The sequence below is a fragment of the Loxodonta africana genome, chromosome 21, assembly GCF_030014295.1.
Source record: "Loxodonta africana isolate mLoxAfr1 chromosome 21, mLoxAfr1.hap2, whole genome shotgun sequence".
NCBI lineage: Eukaryota > Metazoa > Chordata > Mammalia > Proboscidea > Elephantidae > Loxodonta > Loxodonta africana.
Genome location: NC_087362.1, coordinates 45,405,543 through 45,422,046, shown reverse-complemented (window position 1 = coordinate 45,422,046; position 16,504 = coordinate 45,405,543). Strand labels below are relative to the sequence as shown.

The 16,504-nt window shown below is 47.4% G+C and overlaps 2 protein-coding genes across 25 annotated transcripts in view; one reads left to right on the top strand and one right to left on the bottom strand.

Annotated features, from left to right (window-relative positions):
* ZNF821 (zinc finger protein 821) overlaps positions 1-9,993 on the top strand; it is a 38,458-nt gene extending 28,465 nt beyond the window's left edge. For 21 of the 22 annotated variants that reach the window (XM_023556652.2, XM_064273826.1, XM_064273821.1 and 18 more), the window contains one exon: positions 202-9,993. In XM_023556652.2, the coding sequence (XP_023412420.1) occupies positions 202-853 (652 nt within the window). In that variant the 3' untranslated portion in view covers positions 854-9,993. The remainder of the gene's footprint in view (positions 1-201) is intronic. The other variant, XM_064273828.1, reaches the window with a different exon arrangement.
* On the bottom strand, positions 6,228-14,218 carry ATXN1L (ataxin 1 like). 3 transcript variants are annotated; one of them, XM_023556640.2, is made up of 3 exons: positions 14,116-14,218; positions 12,059-12,135; positions 6,228-10,843 (listed from the first exon to the last, which is right to left on the bottom strand). In XM_023556640.2, exon 3 carries the CDS (start codon positions 10,721-10,723, stop codon positions 8,654-8,656), a length of 2,070 nt encoding a protein of 689 aa, XP_023412408.2. In that variant the 5' UTR covers positions 10,724-10,843; positions 12,059-12,135; positions 14,116-14,218; the 3' UTR covers positions 6,228-8,653. The 3 variants fall into 3 exon arrangements, with proteins under 3 accessions (XP_023412408.2, XP_023412407.2, XP_010595091.2); XM_023556639.2 differs by having other exon boundaries at positions 12,068-12,135; XM_010596789.3 differs by having other exon boundaries at positions 6,228-10,840; positions 12,068-12,135.
* Between the last annotated feature and the right edge of the window lie 2,286 nt (positions 14,219-16,504).

Here is a 16,504-nt window from a genome sequence, read left to right as displayed (position 1 = left end):
ACTCCAGGTGGGCTTTAAGATTTGGTAGACACCCTAGACCAAACAGGAGAAGAGGTCTCCCAAGCATTCGAACTGACCCCTAGTGGTGAATTTGGAGCAACTGGCCTGGTAGGTAAAGAGTAAGACAAAGCTAGATAAAGGAGACAGTATCTGAGCCTTACTAGAAGACGACACTAATCATCCAAACTTTTTGCTTTCCAGTGAGAAACTTCCTGAAATACTTAATATGGAATCCCTACCCCCAACCCACGAGGGCCCCTCCAGCGCTGAGGGTAAGGACATTGCCTTTAATCCTCCAGTGTACCCTGCGGGAATTCTGCTTGTGTGCAACAACTGTGCTGCTTACCGCAAGCTACTGGAAGCTCAGACCCCCAGCGTACGTAAGTGGGCCCTGCGTCGACAGAATGAACCTTTAGAAGTACGGCTGCAGCGGCTAGAACGAGAGCGTACGGCCAAGAAGAGCCGACGGGACAATGAGACCCCTGAGGAGCGGGAGGTGAGGCGCATGAGGGACCGGGAAGCCAAGCGCCTACAGCGCATGCAGGAGACAGATGAGCAGCGGGCCCGCCGGCTACAGCGGGATCGGGAGGCCATGAGGCTGAAGCGGGCCAATGAAACCCCAGAGAAGCGGCAGGCCCGGCTGATCCGGGAGCGGGAGGCCAAACGGCTCAAGAGGCGGCTGGAGAAAATGGACATGATGTTGCGAGCTCAGTTTGGCCAGGACCCTTCTGCCATGGCAGCCTTAGCAGCCGAAATGAACTTCTTCCAGCTGCCTGTGAGCGGGGTGGAGTTGGACAGCCAGCTCCTGGGCAAGATGGCCTTTGAAGAGCAAAACAGTAGCTCCCTGCACTGAACCATATCTTCCTGCCTGACTGCCCACTCGCTCAGGCCCACAGGCATCAGTGCTGCTGCCACCCACAAGGCCCTGTCCTCACTGCCAGAGGCAGACTCGGGTTTGTTGCAGGTGGACCCGCACACCCCTTGCATGTGGGAGCATGATGATGGGATCAGGCGGGATCCTGCTCAAAGCAGCACTCGGAAAGGGAGCAGGCACTCCAGGGAACTGGACTGCCCAGCCCACTGCTGCAGGGCATGCTGATAGTAATGGGGTGGGGGGCCTGGCGTGGCCCACAAAGTTGCGAGGGCTAATAAATTAATTTTATCTTTATTGGCCTTCTGTTTTTCTCTCAGTTTCATTCTAGCAAATGAAGTGATCTCAGAGAGACCTTGGGTCAGAGTTTTCAGGCAGTGAATTTGGAGTCTTGTTCTCTTCTGAGAGAGGGTGCTCTTCAGCTGGGGCTGTCCAAGCAGATTCCTTATTTGGGCCGTTAAAAAGTTGATGAGGAATAACTATGACATTAAAACTGATGCTGGCCTTGTGAGAGTCAGTTCCCACAACCATAATGAAGGTATCTATGATCCCAAAGGCTATTTAAATCTAGTTTACATTTTTCAAATTCAGAAGTACAGTAGTTCCCCCCTTATCCGTGGAAGATACATTCCAAGACCTCTCGTGGATGCCGGAAACCACTGATAGTACTGAACCCTATATATACTATGATTTGTCCTACATATACACACACCTATGATAAGGTTTAATTTATAAATTAGGCAGAGTAAGAGATTAACAACAAAAACTAATACAACAGAACAACTACAACGATATACTGTAGTAAAAGTTATGTGAATGACAGAGCTGGACAGCGTGAGATTTTGTCATGCTGTATATTCATTTAACATTTCTGAACCGAGGTTGACCTTGGGTAACTGAAACCATGGAAAGCAAAACCATGGTTAAGGAGGGGCTACTGTAGTAGAAGCCTTTCTTCATAACTGGCATTTTCTAAGGAAGAGTGTGCAGTACTTTAGTCAAAGTACTGGCAGCTTTTCCCAGCAGCATTCAGTTTGTCAAATATATTTCTATCCCAGACAGAAGTCACCTGCATCTAGGAATATGTTCATAGAAATGACTGCAATATTAAGGTCCATTTCACCAAGGAACTCATGTTTGAGAGAAAAGGTAACCCATCTTTTCATTTATTCCCCAGATCCAAGAGAAGACAATAAAACCCACTGAGGAAAACCCAGAATTAAGGTGATATGAGAACTCAAAGTCAAAAGTGGTCAAGGCTGGAGCAAATCGTTTGTATGGCTCTATGGAAGAGACAAGAGCTGGGGTCATTTCTAAGTTTCTGTAATAGTACAGAGCAAGCACAGAGCTTCCCTCAGCCTGTACCAAGGGTTGTATACAGTTAAGGTAATTATAGCTTTTGAGGTCCAGAAGGAAGTGCCCTAGTTAAATTGTTGCCAGAAAAATAACTATGCCAAGAATGTGGACCTCTTCCAGTATCATAACAAGGAAACTTGGACTTCTCTCTGACCTCCACAGGTTCAAGGCTGTTTAATAGTGTTCAATGACTCACCAAACTAGGGTTAATTCCAGGAAACCTGAAATACAGTATTTCTGTTCTGAAGAATACAAACTTGTTAGTACTAGACATTTAAAAGAAACAAATACTTAATTGGTCCAAATGTCTTTCTCTCAGAGTTCCATATTGAAACCCTACATATATAGGTTTCAAAATAGTTGAGCACTTACCATGTGCCAGAGATTATTCTGAGCACTTTACATGGATTGTAATTTAATTTTCACAAGAAACTAAATTAACACAAGCTGAGGAGCCAGATGCCTGGGTTTGAAACTCTGCCCAGGCATTTAATAGCTTTGTGTCTTTAGGCAATTTAGCCTGTGTCTTGGTTTCTTCATCCACAAAATGGAAATGTCAGGAACTGTTAATACATATAAAACACTTAAGACAGTTTCTGGCACACACAGTAAGTGTTCAATAAATGTATCTGAGTCACTACCATGTATCTCAGGGTTTCACCACTTAACCAGTGGCCAACATTCTAAGTTAGAGCAGTAGCTATGATTGGAGCTGAGTTATTTCTGCAATTTCTGGCAGTGCTCCCAGCAAAGAACAGAACTGAGGGAAAGTCCAACAGTGAGGACACCTACAAGTCCTTGTGACTGATTTTGCAGTATGTTAGTCTACAGAAGGACTTCTGGTGCTCTGAAATGCACACCAACAGTCTGTACTGACCATGCTTCAGGACTAGCTCACACAATCTGCACTGAGCTTAGGGTTAGCTATCCGACTCTCACCACACGAAAATGGGCACCATGAAGGGTTTCTGTCCCCCACCCAATGGCCATAATCAAAGGCCGGGATTAGAAGAAGGCGCAAACACCAAAAGGAAAAGCTAGTAGTTTATATAGATAGATATATAGATATTGATATATATTGTGTTTACATAGTCCACAAGTTAAATGCAGGTATCCATAAGAAGAGCATTAACAATAAAAATACAATCTGTGTGTAGCCAAGTACAGAGACTTAAATGGTAAAACAGCAAAAAGGATCTCACAAAAGTACAAATATACAGTACAAATTGATTTATTTAAAACAGTTACAAAAAAGCACAACAAAATAGAGATTATCCTTAGAATTATTAATGCTTTGTTAAAGATCAGGTAGGATTAGAGGGTAAGAAATGGTACTGGGTGGGGGGAGCACCTGACTAGTTCTAAGGCTTTAGATACAATGCAGATGATTACATATTAATTCAGCCATTACATACTGGGGGTAGTAGTTGGGGGATCAGTAATTTATCTACAGGGAACTCCTACACAAATCAGATCCATCCAGATCTCCCCAGTGCCATCCTTCTCTACTCCTGTGGACACTAAAGCCACCTGGATGACAACATTCTCACCCTTCCTTCTCCACCCCAGTCCCTATCTATATATTCTCCCCTCCCCTAAGGTGCTGTGCAAGCTGAGAGCAGTCTGCTCTCTGCAGCTGGAACATATACTGTTTTGGCTACAGGGATCCTTTGTGTTACTAGGAAGGTTGTAGGGGACAGCCTTATTTTAATACTTCAGGTTTGCCAAGAGTACAGTCAGTCTCTTCCCCAATACAATCTGGATTCTCCTGAATGCAATACAAGTATCTAGCAAGCGAGAGATCAACCCTGCCTTCAGCAATACCAGCAATGCACTAACCACTCACAGCTCACAACTACGTGCAAACTCCCTGTCCAGGGGGTGAGTGTAAAACCACTATGTCATCAGCTCTGTCTCTCTAAAGAACCTCGGTCCCCACGTCGTAAAGACAGAAACAAATGCGAGTTTGACAACAGGTAAAGGCACATGGGCTGCTGCCATACACACTGCAGACAGGAACCCAACTTGAGGCCATCTTCACTGCTGGGCGTTTGCAGTTGAATGGCCTTCGGATTACTTTCAGTTTGCAATCTACTGGGGGAGGATGGAGGCTTAACAGGAGAACTAATAAAGAAAACTTTAGTGTGAAAAGTGCATTTATTACTACTGTTCCTGCTGGGGAGGCTCAGCAGGGCAAACTGCACCATCTCTCCTCCTCCTGCCCCAGGCACTGTGCATAGTCTGCAAGTAAGGAGAGAGTGCAGTCAATTCTAGCATCTCAAGGGCCAGTGTCAATCTCAGCCCAGACCAGGCCTCTGGTCCAAAGATGGATCCTAGAGCTGAAAGAGCAACTGACAGCTGCAAAGACCCAGTTGCTTGTTTTATTATTGCATAATGCAGGAGACCTCCCCTACCCCAGGGAAGCTGGAGGGTAAAGATTTCCTAGCAAAGGGCTAGTAGATTCCTGACCAACATCCAACTTAGTATGGTTCAGCTCTTCAACTGTAGTGTACACTTTTTCCCATCTGTAAAGTATTGTAGCTTAGTCTAAAACTTGGCCTCTTCCCCTATTTACCCTATAATACTATGACCTAATTTTCCGTGGCCAATTGATTAGGTTATTTTTACTCCAATGGATCAAGGCCCTTTCCCAGTCAACCCATGTCTACCCTTCGTCTCCAGTGTGATCAAGCAACTCTTTTCAATATGCCTGCCTGTTGCAGGTTTAAATCACACCATGACCCTGTGCTTCCCCTAGGTTTCCTATGATGTCCATTGGTTAAAAAAAAAAAAACTGAAACCCACTTGAGAGACTACTCCAGCCAAACTCCAAACTCTCTTCAACCCAAGAATCCACATAACTGGAGCTAGATGAACCTCCCTGGGATGCTGGCAGAGGCCCTAACCTGGTTCCCCCTCATCTATTTTTTTAAAACAGGATACAAGATACCACAAAAGAAAGAAAATACAACAGAAAACATCCACTATTAGGACCTGCTTGTTTCTCCCTCAAGATAGTTGGGATATTTGGAGCCAAAGGGCTCCTGACAAGCACTGAAGTCATATCCCTTTGGATTCACCATTCCACCAGCAGCATTTCATACTATCCCACTTTAACATGATTTTGCTATAAAGTAACGCAGAACACAGGTAAGAATGGACAGGATGCCTGGATTTAATCTATATGGCCAAAGACCTGGAAGGACAGGGAGCTATAAAGGGCAGCAAGCATGAAGTGAGCAGATGGCAGCAGTGGCAAAGCAGCACAGACCAAAGCCCTTGGAGTTATGACCAGCTGGGACCAAGAATGTAGAAGGGTCAGTCCAGGTCTGCTGGAGCCTCTTCCCTCCCACTCCACCTTCCTCGGGTACACTAATCTTGATAGGAACGATTATCTAAGATTTAGATGTATCACTCCCTCCTTTAACTGGTTCCCCCTTCTTCTAAACTGGTATAGGCATTTCTGTACAGCACCAGTCAGCAGTCCTCCTTTCTATCCATAAGCTTTGGGAATATCTTGCCACCTACAAGGGACTGATTGTGGCCTCCTCCTTCAACTGCCCCTTCCTAGAAAGCTGACAACTTCCCACTAAAATGCTCACTCTGTCAAAACCACTTATATCTCTTGCAAACTTAAGAAATTCCTATAAGGAAGAATGGACATACCACAGGGTACTTTTATTTCTCATGCCTGGAAGAAAAGACTGAACCATAGGGAAAAGGCAAGGGGAATGCCACAGCTCTGACCAATATTTAAAGCACAGTTTCTTTTCCTGGGAGACCATACTTTATGAAAGACACTTCTGCAGCTCAGCAAAATCAAGTATTAACATATTACTCATACATGGCACAGCACTAAGGGAGCTGCTGGTATTGCTTCACCAGGAAGAGACAGAAAAGGAACAGCAGCAGAAAGGTCAGGGCCAAACTTGCCAAGGTCCATAAGAATTTCTCTCTCCAGGATCAAGTGGCAGTTACCAGCCTGGGAAGTCACATCTAACCCAAGTGAATGGCTTTTGTTTTTTTTTTTTTAAACTACTTGGCCTAGATCTGGCTAGATCAAGGTTTGCTCCCAATGTTCCTGCAGGAGGAAGCTCAGTTGGTGGTCCTTGATGGACATTTCTTGTCTACTGTGTACATGTCACTAGATTCAGTTGATGAGCCTTCTATGAGGAAGGGTGCTTCTGAGAAACCCATGCATACAATAATCCCTACGAATGAGCTGCCCAGGCTGCCATCTGAGAGGATTCCTCAAGACAACCCCAAAGCCCCACATTGTGGGAAATGAACCAGAGAAAGCAGCATTCAGAGAATGGGGAAAGAGAAGAGAAAGGACATGATCCCAAACGCAGTACAAGGTTGAGTGTTTACCAGACAACGTTGGTGTTTGGTTCTGATTGAACCGGAGCCTTAAGAAATCACGGTCAGGTCAACAGCTTCTTTTGGATGGGGCTACAAAAGCTGACTGACCAGGTAACTGCTCTCAAGGAATGAAACACTGGAGTGTAGGGCTTGTAGCAAACGAGCCCGTTTCAGTCACTCTGTTCCCCCAGGAGAACAACCTTTAGCACCTGAACACTAAGAATGACTCCATTCTCAGAACTCCCCCTCCCCCCAGGAGGTAGGTAAGATTATTCATCCCCATTTGGCAGCTGGGGAGGAAGTGAAAGAGTGAGAGGTCACAAGACTTGCCTGAAGTCATTGACAGAGATCAGACCTCAGAGGTTTGGGATTCCTAATTATAGGTCAGGCCTCAGCCAGTCCAAATACATCTATAAAGGAAATACCAGGATCCATACCCTGGGAGAAGCCTAACCGAAGAGCTGGGTGGACAATACCCTGAGTTGCCTTCAAGAGTCTAAAGACCCACAAAAAAACAAAAAACCACTCACCCACCTGAAAGTTGGTAGGGGGCCTAATTCCCAATACCCAGTGGAATTCCACTGTCCAAGCTGATGCCAAAAGTTGTGAAGAAAATGTGGGCTTAAGACAGGGAGAGAGAAGCAAATAAGATCGAAAATGCTATTCACAGAGTAATACTCTACCACAAAATGAAGTCGAAGGGACTTCAGACATTGAAATGTTATCAAGACTATCCAAGAACCTTAGAGCTGGCTGTGGGAGGGAATGGCCTGGAGAAGCCTGATTGCTAGGAGAGGCAGTGGAATAAGACGGGAGGGGCTATGTAAGAATACTAGCATGGGCATTGCCCAGCCAAGAGTACGTGCCCTGACCCAGGGCATGGTTCCCTTGTTTCTCCACCAAGCTGCTCAGGAGCAGAAGAGGAGGGGACATGATTCTTTCTGAGTGTTTAAAAATAGAGGATATACATGAAGGGGAAACCAGAGAGACCCCTACATAGGAAAAACTAGAGATCTTGGTCAGAGTGAACAAGCCAACTTTGCAGAGGGGAAGAGCAGTGCAGCTAGAAATTAGGCCCAGGTCAAGATACCATGCAAGGAGGTTAGGGCAGCAGAAGGGTGGGGGCAGCGCAGGCACTTAGGCACAACAGAGACAGACAAAGGTGGGGTGTAGGTGCCTGGGGAAAAGGGTCCACTGGTTCTTTCAAAAGTCACCATTACTAGAATCAATGAAATTTCGAAGCAAGTCAGGCATGCCGAGTAGAAGCTTTGTTAGGTCAGCTACCTTCCCAGAGGCCCTGCCTAGAACCGGTCAGCCTAGCCATCAGGTCTTTCTACCAAAGCTCCCTGACGGGGTCCCCAGCAAGGCAAGACTTCATTCTAAACCCTGCAGAGGCTTATCTCTCCCTTGACCCCCAAGTTGCTAGAAGCCTTGTGGGAAGAATGGTGAGAGATGGGGAAGGGCTGAAGCAGAGGATCAATCAGTCCTGTAAAGGAGAGTGCTCCATGCCCACAAACCCAGCCATAGACATCTGTAACAAAATTACCCTTTAAAGTGCACATCTCTCAAAAGAAGGGTTCTGGGTGGGTACCCCCTTATTTCCAACTGTGGGGCCTCCCACCCTCCCATCACAAAAAAGAAAAGAAATAAACTTCAGACAGTTTAACTGCTACTATAAGCTGTGGATCATTTTTGGCTCTTTCTTTGCTCCCTCCCTCTGCCACCTGCTCCCAAAGCCTGGACCTTTCCCTTGCAGGAGCTAGGGATGGGGAGGAAAAGAAGGAGGCCCTGATATTTGGAATGTTTCTTATCCTGCGCACCCCTTTCCTTTCTTGGCCCAGGCCTGCTGCTCCCCATCACGATACCCTCTGAGGCTGTCCTGAAAGGATGCCATGGGGTAATGAGCAGCAGGCCCTGCCTTGGAAGGCTGCCTTCACTCCTCCCCTGCCCCCAGATCTCACTGCCAAGAGAGCCATTCCCTGCTTGGAGTGTGCAAATCCTCTGCCTACTCAAGGTGAGGCTCAGCTCTGAGGAAAAGCCCCAGTCCTGGTCTGGGAAAGAGGTTCACTTTCCTGCATTGGAACGCCCTTCAATGGACAGCTTCACCTCCTGTGGAATGAAAGAGGGACGGAGCAGGGTGGCCCGTGCCTCCTCCCCTTGCATGCTGTATCTTTGGAAGCCTGGGGCTGGCCAGCAGGCCTGAGCACCAGGCTCAGGCTGGGTGGGCTCTACCACACAGGAACCCTCTCCTGACAGCTGGTTTTTCCCCTCACTGTCACATAGTTCTCTGGGTCCCAAGACTGTCCTCTCAGGCCTTTCTCGGGGGGGACCCAGCTGGCCTGGGGGAGCACAGCTGGCCTGAGAAACTGAGTTACTGTTCAAGCTCTGTAAACTGATAGAGATGCAGACATCTCCCACCTGTAGCCGATGGCAGGGCAGAGAGAAGAGCTGTGCAGTCCGCCCAGGGCTGCAGGAGGACCAACCCTGGCCATACACAAAGAAGGGGTGCTCGGGTGGCACCTCGATGCTCACTTTGCTCTGCTGCTCCCCAACCACAAAATGCAGCATGACAAATCCAGGCCACTGGCTCTCCTGAATGTCCACAACTGTGCTAGAGTCAATCTTCAGCCCCCCGCTCACTTCGGCACTGCGCACAAAATCCTGGGTCTGGAGGTCCTCCACCCGCTTCAGCTCCCCCGTGGCCAGCTGGATGATGGCGCCTTTCATGAAATGGGAGGGCAAGTGGGAGGAGGTAATGGGGGGTGGCGTTGGCTCCTTATCTGGGAAGGTGGCTCTGGCCTGCATGTCCAGACTTGAAGCCACCAGGATCTCTGAGCCCATGGGCAGCAGGCCTGGATCAGTTCCAGTGGACACCAGGTTGCCATTGGCTACAACCATTGCTTTGGGTAAAGGTCTATGTTTCATCAGTTCCTGATGGGATTGAGAGTAGAAGCCTCGAGCCTGATTTTTTTCTACCATCTCTGCTGGGTTCTTGGCTGACCCTTGCCCCTCACCCTGATGGTCAGGGGTATGATGGGACAGGTTGAGGGGGCTAGGTTCATCCTTCCTCTGAGCTGCCACCACACGATAGTCCTGAGAAGCTAAAGCGCCAACCACCCGCTGGACCTCGAGGTCAGTATCTGGAGTCCCCCGGTGTGCTGGCACCATCACCTCCACCCGTGGAGTCTGAGAACCTGAAAACAACTGTCCATCCACCACACATTCCACCACTGGCACCAGTCCCTGGCCTTCGCCCTTGCTGTTGGGGGAGTCAAGGGCTTCACTTTCCCGTCTTGCTAAATCTCGCTCTCGCTGTCTCTGTCCTCCATTGGCAGCAGCTGCTTCCAGAGCAGACTGGCCCTCCTGAGGGGTAAGAACTGGGCTGGCACCTGCTGGTGGGGTTTCATGCAAGGTATACCCAGCAGGCAGCCTGGACATCTGATAATAAATGGGCATCCGACCTGCAGCAAGGTCCAGTGGCTGAGTACTTGAGTGATGTGGCAACTGCCCAGGTGGGGAGGCAGCAGAGGGGGCTTTGCTGAATGAGTGGGCTGGGGACGAAGCCTGGGGTGGAGGGGTGGCTCCTTCTGCCAGGAGTGAGGCATATGGCACAAAGTGAGGAAGGTGAGAGGTGGCAAGGTTGGCAGAAGGAGAAAGGAGGGGACTCGGTAGGAAATTAGGTGGCACGGCATAGGGGAGGCTATAAGGAGACCCAATAAACTGCAGAGAGGTGGACGGAAGCTGAGCATAGTGGATTGGGGGATAGTGGATTCCTGGATGTTGAATCAGTGAAGACGCTACATTGAACGTGGAGGGCAAGGGGCTCATGTTCACCACGGATGGGAGGCCAGTTGGTGAGAAGGTGGCAGGTGGCATAGCCACCTTATACACCATGCCATACTGGTCCACCGTCAGACCAGTGATGGCCTCAGCTCCATCACCCCCCAGGCCAACTCTGGCTCCTGCCTGGCTCTGCCCGGCCACCACAACCCCTCGGGACCATTCAGAAGCATCACTGGAGGGTGTGTGGTTAGTTGAGCAGCTGGTAGTTCTCCCCATATCCTCGCTGGTCACGGGGAGGTCTCGTTTCTTTGGTGGAAGGCATTCCTGACTCCTCTCATGAACAGGTTTCATATTGCTTTGTGGTGTTCCTAGAGCCTGGAAGGGGTCGGCTTGCTCCTTGAGGCATCAGAAGGGGCTTCTTTGTGGCTTCCCTGCACCCCTTTCTGCTGCTGGCTGGGGTGCCCACATCTGCTAGGGAACAAATCAGAGGCAAAAAAAAAAAAAGTAACCTAGGGGTGAATCATAATAGCAGGAATTGTGCCCACAGAGGAAGATGCAACAAAGGGGACAGGTGGAAAAAAGGAGTTATGAGAAAGGGACAGATACGGATGTTCCCCCCAACTCATCCAGCCTAGGACATGAAAGAAATAGTCAGAGAAACCACAAAGCACCAAGGGATACAAGGACAAGCATTTGATGATGCATAAATAACCTGTGGGCTCTACAACCACAGAGAGACCAACAGCTTCATGATTAGTCATGCCTCTGAGGAGAACCATGACTCTTCTCAGCCTCTCCCTTAAGGGCAATTTGAACACATGGTCTTTGCTGCTGGCTCTTTTTCCTGAAGTTTCTCTTCTTTTTGCTACCAAAGACTAATGTGCCATCTTCTTTCCCTGAGCATATGACCTCATCCTTGTTTCCTCTCCCCAGCCTAATTTGGATTATGATCTCACCTAACTCTACCCCCACCCCCCAAAGCCTAAACTCTCTTCCTCCTTTGCCTCTTATCACTACTACCTCAAGGACTACCTTGAGTATCACTAAGTCCTGGGGTCTGCTTGTGTCTTTTTTAAAAAAAACCTTGCTCCCTAAAAATGTTATGAAATCTAGTATCCTCTTTGCTTCACAAAATACCACATTCAAACCTGGGCCCTTATGGGGAGAGTGCCTGTTACCAGCTTGCTGTAAAACTTATTTGTTTCTCCTCCTCCTCAAAGAACAGCAAAACTCTTCTGATTTCATATAGGCCTCTTATTCCCTAGGCTGGCAAGAACCTCTTTTCTTCTCACTAACCACTTTCAATGTGCCTTCTTTTTTCCTTTGTGTTTTCTTTTGCCAGTGGTTCCTTTTCCATTACAGATCTGCTCTACACATCACTTCCTAAAATTCTGGCTCCATTCCTCCAAACATGCCTGTTTATTCCTATCTTAGGTCTGTGTGATTCGTAAAAAAGTTCTTACTCCCCTCCCCCACCGTTATAGTCACCTTTCAAAAATGCTTCTGTCCACTGCCAGACAGCATCTTTTCTGTCTGAACAGTTCAATGCACATGAACTTAGTCACCTATTTCTTCCAATCAGACTTCAACTCTCTGGATCTGAAGAGAGATTTCTGTATTATACTCTGTTCTGTTTTCCTACTGTTGCATCCCAGATGTTTCTGTGTAACAAGGAATCCAAAGTACCTGCATTACCTGAGCTTCCAGTGGTGCTTCTGAGCAGCTGTAGTAAGAAGCAGTCTCCTCCCGGTTGGCTTGGGAGCCTAGAAGGCAGAAATATGGATGAAATAAGCAGGAGCCTGACCTCTGACCCTCCCCAGGGTCATGAAAGGTAATTTCAAAGCCACAAAGACATTGAAGTCCACAAGTCCTTGCCTCACCCTCTTCTCCAGAGGTAACTGCACATTTATCCAGAGTTCCCAGGCAGTTAAATAGAAAAGAAAAGAAAAAAAAAAAAAAAGCCATGTCTGAAGCTGTAATTTGAAGGAAGATATTCCTGGAAAAAAAATTTCCATGTGTCAAATTTCATTGTTTTTCTTAACACCATTTTTTTCATTCTCTACCCATGCCAATTCCCCAAGGTTAAATTTACTTCCAATCCCAATTTCAGTTAAACCTACAAATAAATGGAAAAGACTCAACATTGTTCCCCCGTGAACAATGGAAAGCAGGAAAAAAAAAATCAACTTCATGGACTTTGCCCTTACTTAGCACCATGAAAACACAGATGTGGGGGGTTTTAAATGAGAAAAGCAGCACTACAAGGAAGAAGAACAATTATTTATGTTTCTGGGGCAGAAAAAGAGGTCAAGGGGGGAGTCACTCAAGGGGAGTCACTCAAGAGGAAGCCTTATTAACAGAATTTCAGGCCAAAAAAATTGGCTCCAGTATGTGTGTGTGTAAAATGTTCTGAGTGACAACTTTGTAGCAAGTGCTGAATCGAGTGTGACAGAAAATGAAAATGTCACCCTGGTCTTCAAGTAGCTAACAATGGGGAAACAAAAGAACCATTCAACTATCGACACCTCAATCTACACATGCCAGAGATGTCAAGCACAGAACAGGAGCCTTAACATCTGAAGACAGAGAAAGCAGTACGGATGAGTACTCTCGAGAAACTTTCGGCTGCCCCGTCCAAGTCCTACAGAATACTGCAAGTCTCAGTCCAAACTGAAGGCACGTTATATGGGCCTGGAATGTTCTGTACACATTTCTCTTAAGACAGGCAAGATAAGGAAGTACAGAAAAGGTGAAGAGATAGGAAAACAAGGTGGAAAGACAAATTCCTAGTTTCATAAACACAAATTACACAGCGGTAACAAGTCATGCATCCCTTTCTCTTCCAGCAGTTCCAGTAATTGAAAAGCAGCTTTCTCCTCCACTCCTAACAGAAGTTAGATTCACATCTTCAATCCCAGAATGATCCTTGTCTCTTGTAACCAAACCATTAAAGAAAACCTGTCTCTAGACCCTTGAGGGATTAGCAAACACGGGCTAATAAAATGACTGAAAGAGGCAAAAGGTCTGCGGGAATGACAACAAAGAGGCAAGCTTGTGCGCCGGGTTCCCACAACGCAAAGCACACTTCGGAAGCTGACCTTGGCCTCTGGAACAGCTCAATGAGAATTTCTTCTGGAGAAGACATATCTTGTGACCCCAACTGAGCTAACGGGTCAGGAGACCGTTCTGGGCAGCTGCCAAGAGAGCCCAGAACGAAGCTCCCCATTACGCTGGGGTTGAAATCAATAGGTAGAACCCAGCTCCAAATCCGAATTCACGGAGGGCAAGGGGTACACCCGAAAGACAGGGAGAAGCTTGGAAGAGACTAGGGTTATGGCTCCCTGAGAACCCGCCGTCTCAATTCTAACAAGGGTAGGGCCTAAAATTAGGAATTCTGAGTTTAGAGAGTGGGAGTCGACCCTTCAAGCAGAGAGGGAGCAGGGGCGAGGCCCCGCAGGCGGCGCTTCCTTGTTTGGGGGCCCCTTCCCGCCCCGCGGACTCGGACACCGGCCCGCAGGGACTCAGCCGCGGCGGCGCCGGGGCCTGAGGCCCCCTTCCAGGCCAGGCTGGAGAAAAATGCGCGGGGGTCTTGGCGCGGCCTCTTTCGCTCCCTCTGTTCGCGGTTCTCGGGCCCCAACCCAGTGGGGCAACAGGCTCTGGGGGACCACTTCCTCCGGAGCTCCGAGCTCAGGCCTGAACTTAGCGAGGCCGGCCAGACTGCCCCAATGCCCGACGACACTCACCGGCCCATCTCACGGCGCTCCCCGGGCTCCTCCCTCGCGTCCCGGAGCCGCCGCAGCCGCGGCCGCCGCCATCCCCGGCCCGGGAGCCGCCCCACACCCAGCGCCTCCCCCCGCTCGCCGGGCGCCGGGAGATGGCGTCACGCGTCCCGCACCGGCGCGAAAAGATCCCGTCATGGTCCGGGCTAGGGAGCGACGCCCGGGACTCCCCTGAAGGTGGAGGTTGGCCACCTGCCCCTCGCCCACGGCGCCTCTTCTGGTGGGAAAGCGCACTCCCTCCGGAATCGACTCGATGGCACTGGGTTTTTTCTTTTTTTTTTTTCTGGCTGGCACCGGGTCACATGAATAGGGTGCCTGGTCGCCTTACCGTACCCACCAATGACCTCGCAATCTCCCCTCCCTTAAATTCGGGAGATCCTCAAACAGAGGCCTGAGGCGTGGCCACCAGCGACCCCTGTTTCCTGGACTTCCCGGGCTTGACTCACGTAGCCTCCTCTTGGGAACTTTGGGCAACACCGAGGCGGCCCAGGCCCTGGAGAGTAGGGAGACCCCCTCACTGGAGACCCAGGGTGGAGATGGTAACTCTTAAAAGTTTAGAATTGGACATAAGTGGGGACAGAAGAGTGGACAGGTGGAGCTCGTAATAGGAGACCTGAAAATTAGCGGGGAGTGAGACGAAGGGGTTTAGTACAGAGGGAAGCAGCTTGATTTAGTGGGAAGAGGGTTGAACTACTCCATGAAATGTTAGGTCACTATTCATCACAGATTAGGTGGTGCGACTTCATAGTAACATGAAAATCCGGTTAATTTAAGTGGAAAAAAAAGAACGCCAATTTGTGCTTTGGTTTAACTTTGTAAAAAGGAAGTAGTTATGCATATGGACAAAAACTAAAATAAACCGAGAAAAAAATAAATTTGATTATTGACGAGATTGGATTTTGAGTGAAATTTTTCCTTTCAGTTTCTGCAGGTTATTTACTAAATACAGGCTCTACTTAGTAAATAATAATTAATTTTTGTTTGTTTAAAAAGTATTGACTGGGCTGGGATCCCTACTCTGTTGCTGCCTGATCTTGGAAAAGCCATTTCTACACTTTAGGCTTGGTTTTCCACTTCTGCAAAATGCGGAGTTTGAACTGGATAAAGGGGTTGGTGTAAAATGTAGATAGAAGAGAACTCCAAACATTTGTTAAGTGAAAAAATAGGCAAATATGTGCAGTGTGGTATTTATTTAATGTTAAAAAACACATAACATTATATTTGCAGAAAAGGAGTAAAAGGATACATTGATTTCCTCTGGGTTGGAAGTGAGATTGGATGGTGGTCACAAGATCAGCATATGTTATCGCTGATTTTTTTTTTTTTTTTACGAGGATATATTACCTCAGAAAAATAAAAAAGTTAAAATACCAAGAAAGTATATGATCCCTAAGATTCCTTCTATGGAATCCTTAGACCTCAATTTTGATATTTTCGTACCTAGAATGGGCACACAGGATCTTCAAAATTACTGAACACTACCCCCCACACACATTCACACATCCCACACAAGTGGGCAAAACAGTGATGTTACTGTTCTGTAGCCATCTAAATCAGCAGGGGGTTTTGTTTTGTGAATATTAATATTATCCTTCACTACAGTCTCCTCCTCTCTCAGTTTAGCCAAGGAGGAAATCCTGTGGTCACTCAGTGAATGCGTTTTAGCACTAACTGGCATTCTGGAAGCCCTGATGGAGTAGTGGTTAAGAGCTATGGCTGCTAACCCTGTAGCTTGGCAGTTTGAATGCACCCGGTGCTCTCTGGAAACCCTGTGGGGCGTTCCCACTCTGTGCTATAGGGCCACTATAAGTTGGAATTGATGGCAACGGGTTGGGTAATTTTTTTTTTTTTTTTTTGGTTTGGCATTCTGGTTTCTAGTTCTTTGCTAGCTCACTAAACTGGCATTAAAACCGCCAAGATACAGACTCTTGGACCAACCAGGTGCACTCAAGATAGCCAATTTCTCCCAGATTAAGATATGTACAAAATTGAAAAAGTAGACACAGGTAGATGACAGGAAAAAAAGTTTTTTAGCTACCAGTATTAGCATAATGATGTAGTGAAAAGGCGTGTCTGTTTAAAAACCAGGATGTTCTGATTGGTGAAACATAGGTAATTTTCTGGTTTGGTGCTGCAGTTCCAGAAGGGTGGGTCATAGTTTACTATCTTATTCTAGAATGTTTAACTCCTCCAAGCAGTCATCATTTCTTTGGTTCTACATCTTGACGTAGGAAGCTCTGTAGTTTGACAGGAACATTAGGGATAAGTTAACTAATACAGTTTTTTAGATTTATGAAACTAAAACAAGTTATTTCTTCAAAAATCTGGAATATTCTCTGAATATTTAAGTTAC

Bases quoted from the DNA above. Each gene is read 5' to 3' on its own strand.
- ATXN1L (XM_023556640.2), bottom strand. From the start codon at position 10,723: ATGAAACCTGTTCATGAGAGGAGTCAGGAATGCCTTCCACCAAAGAAA.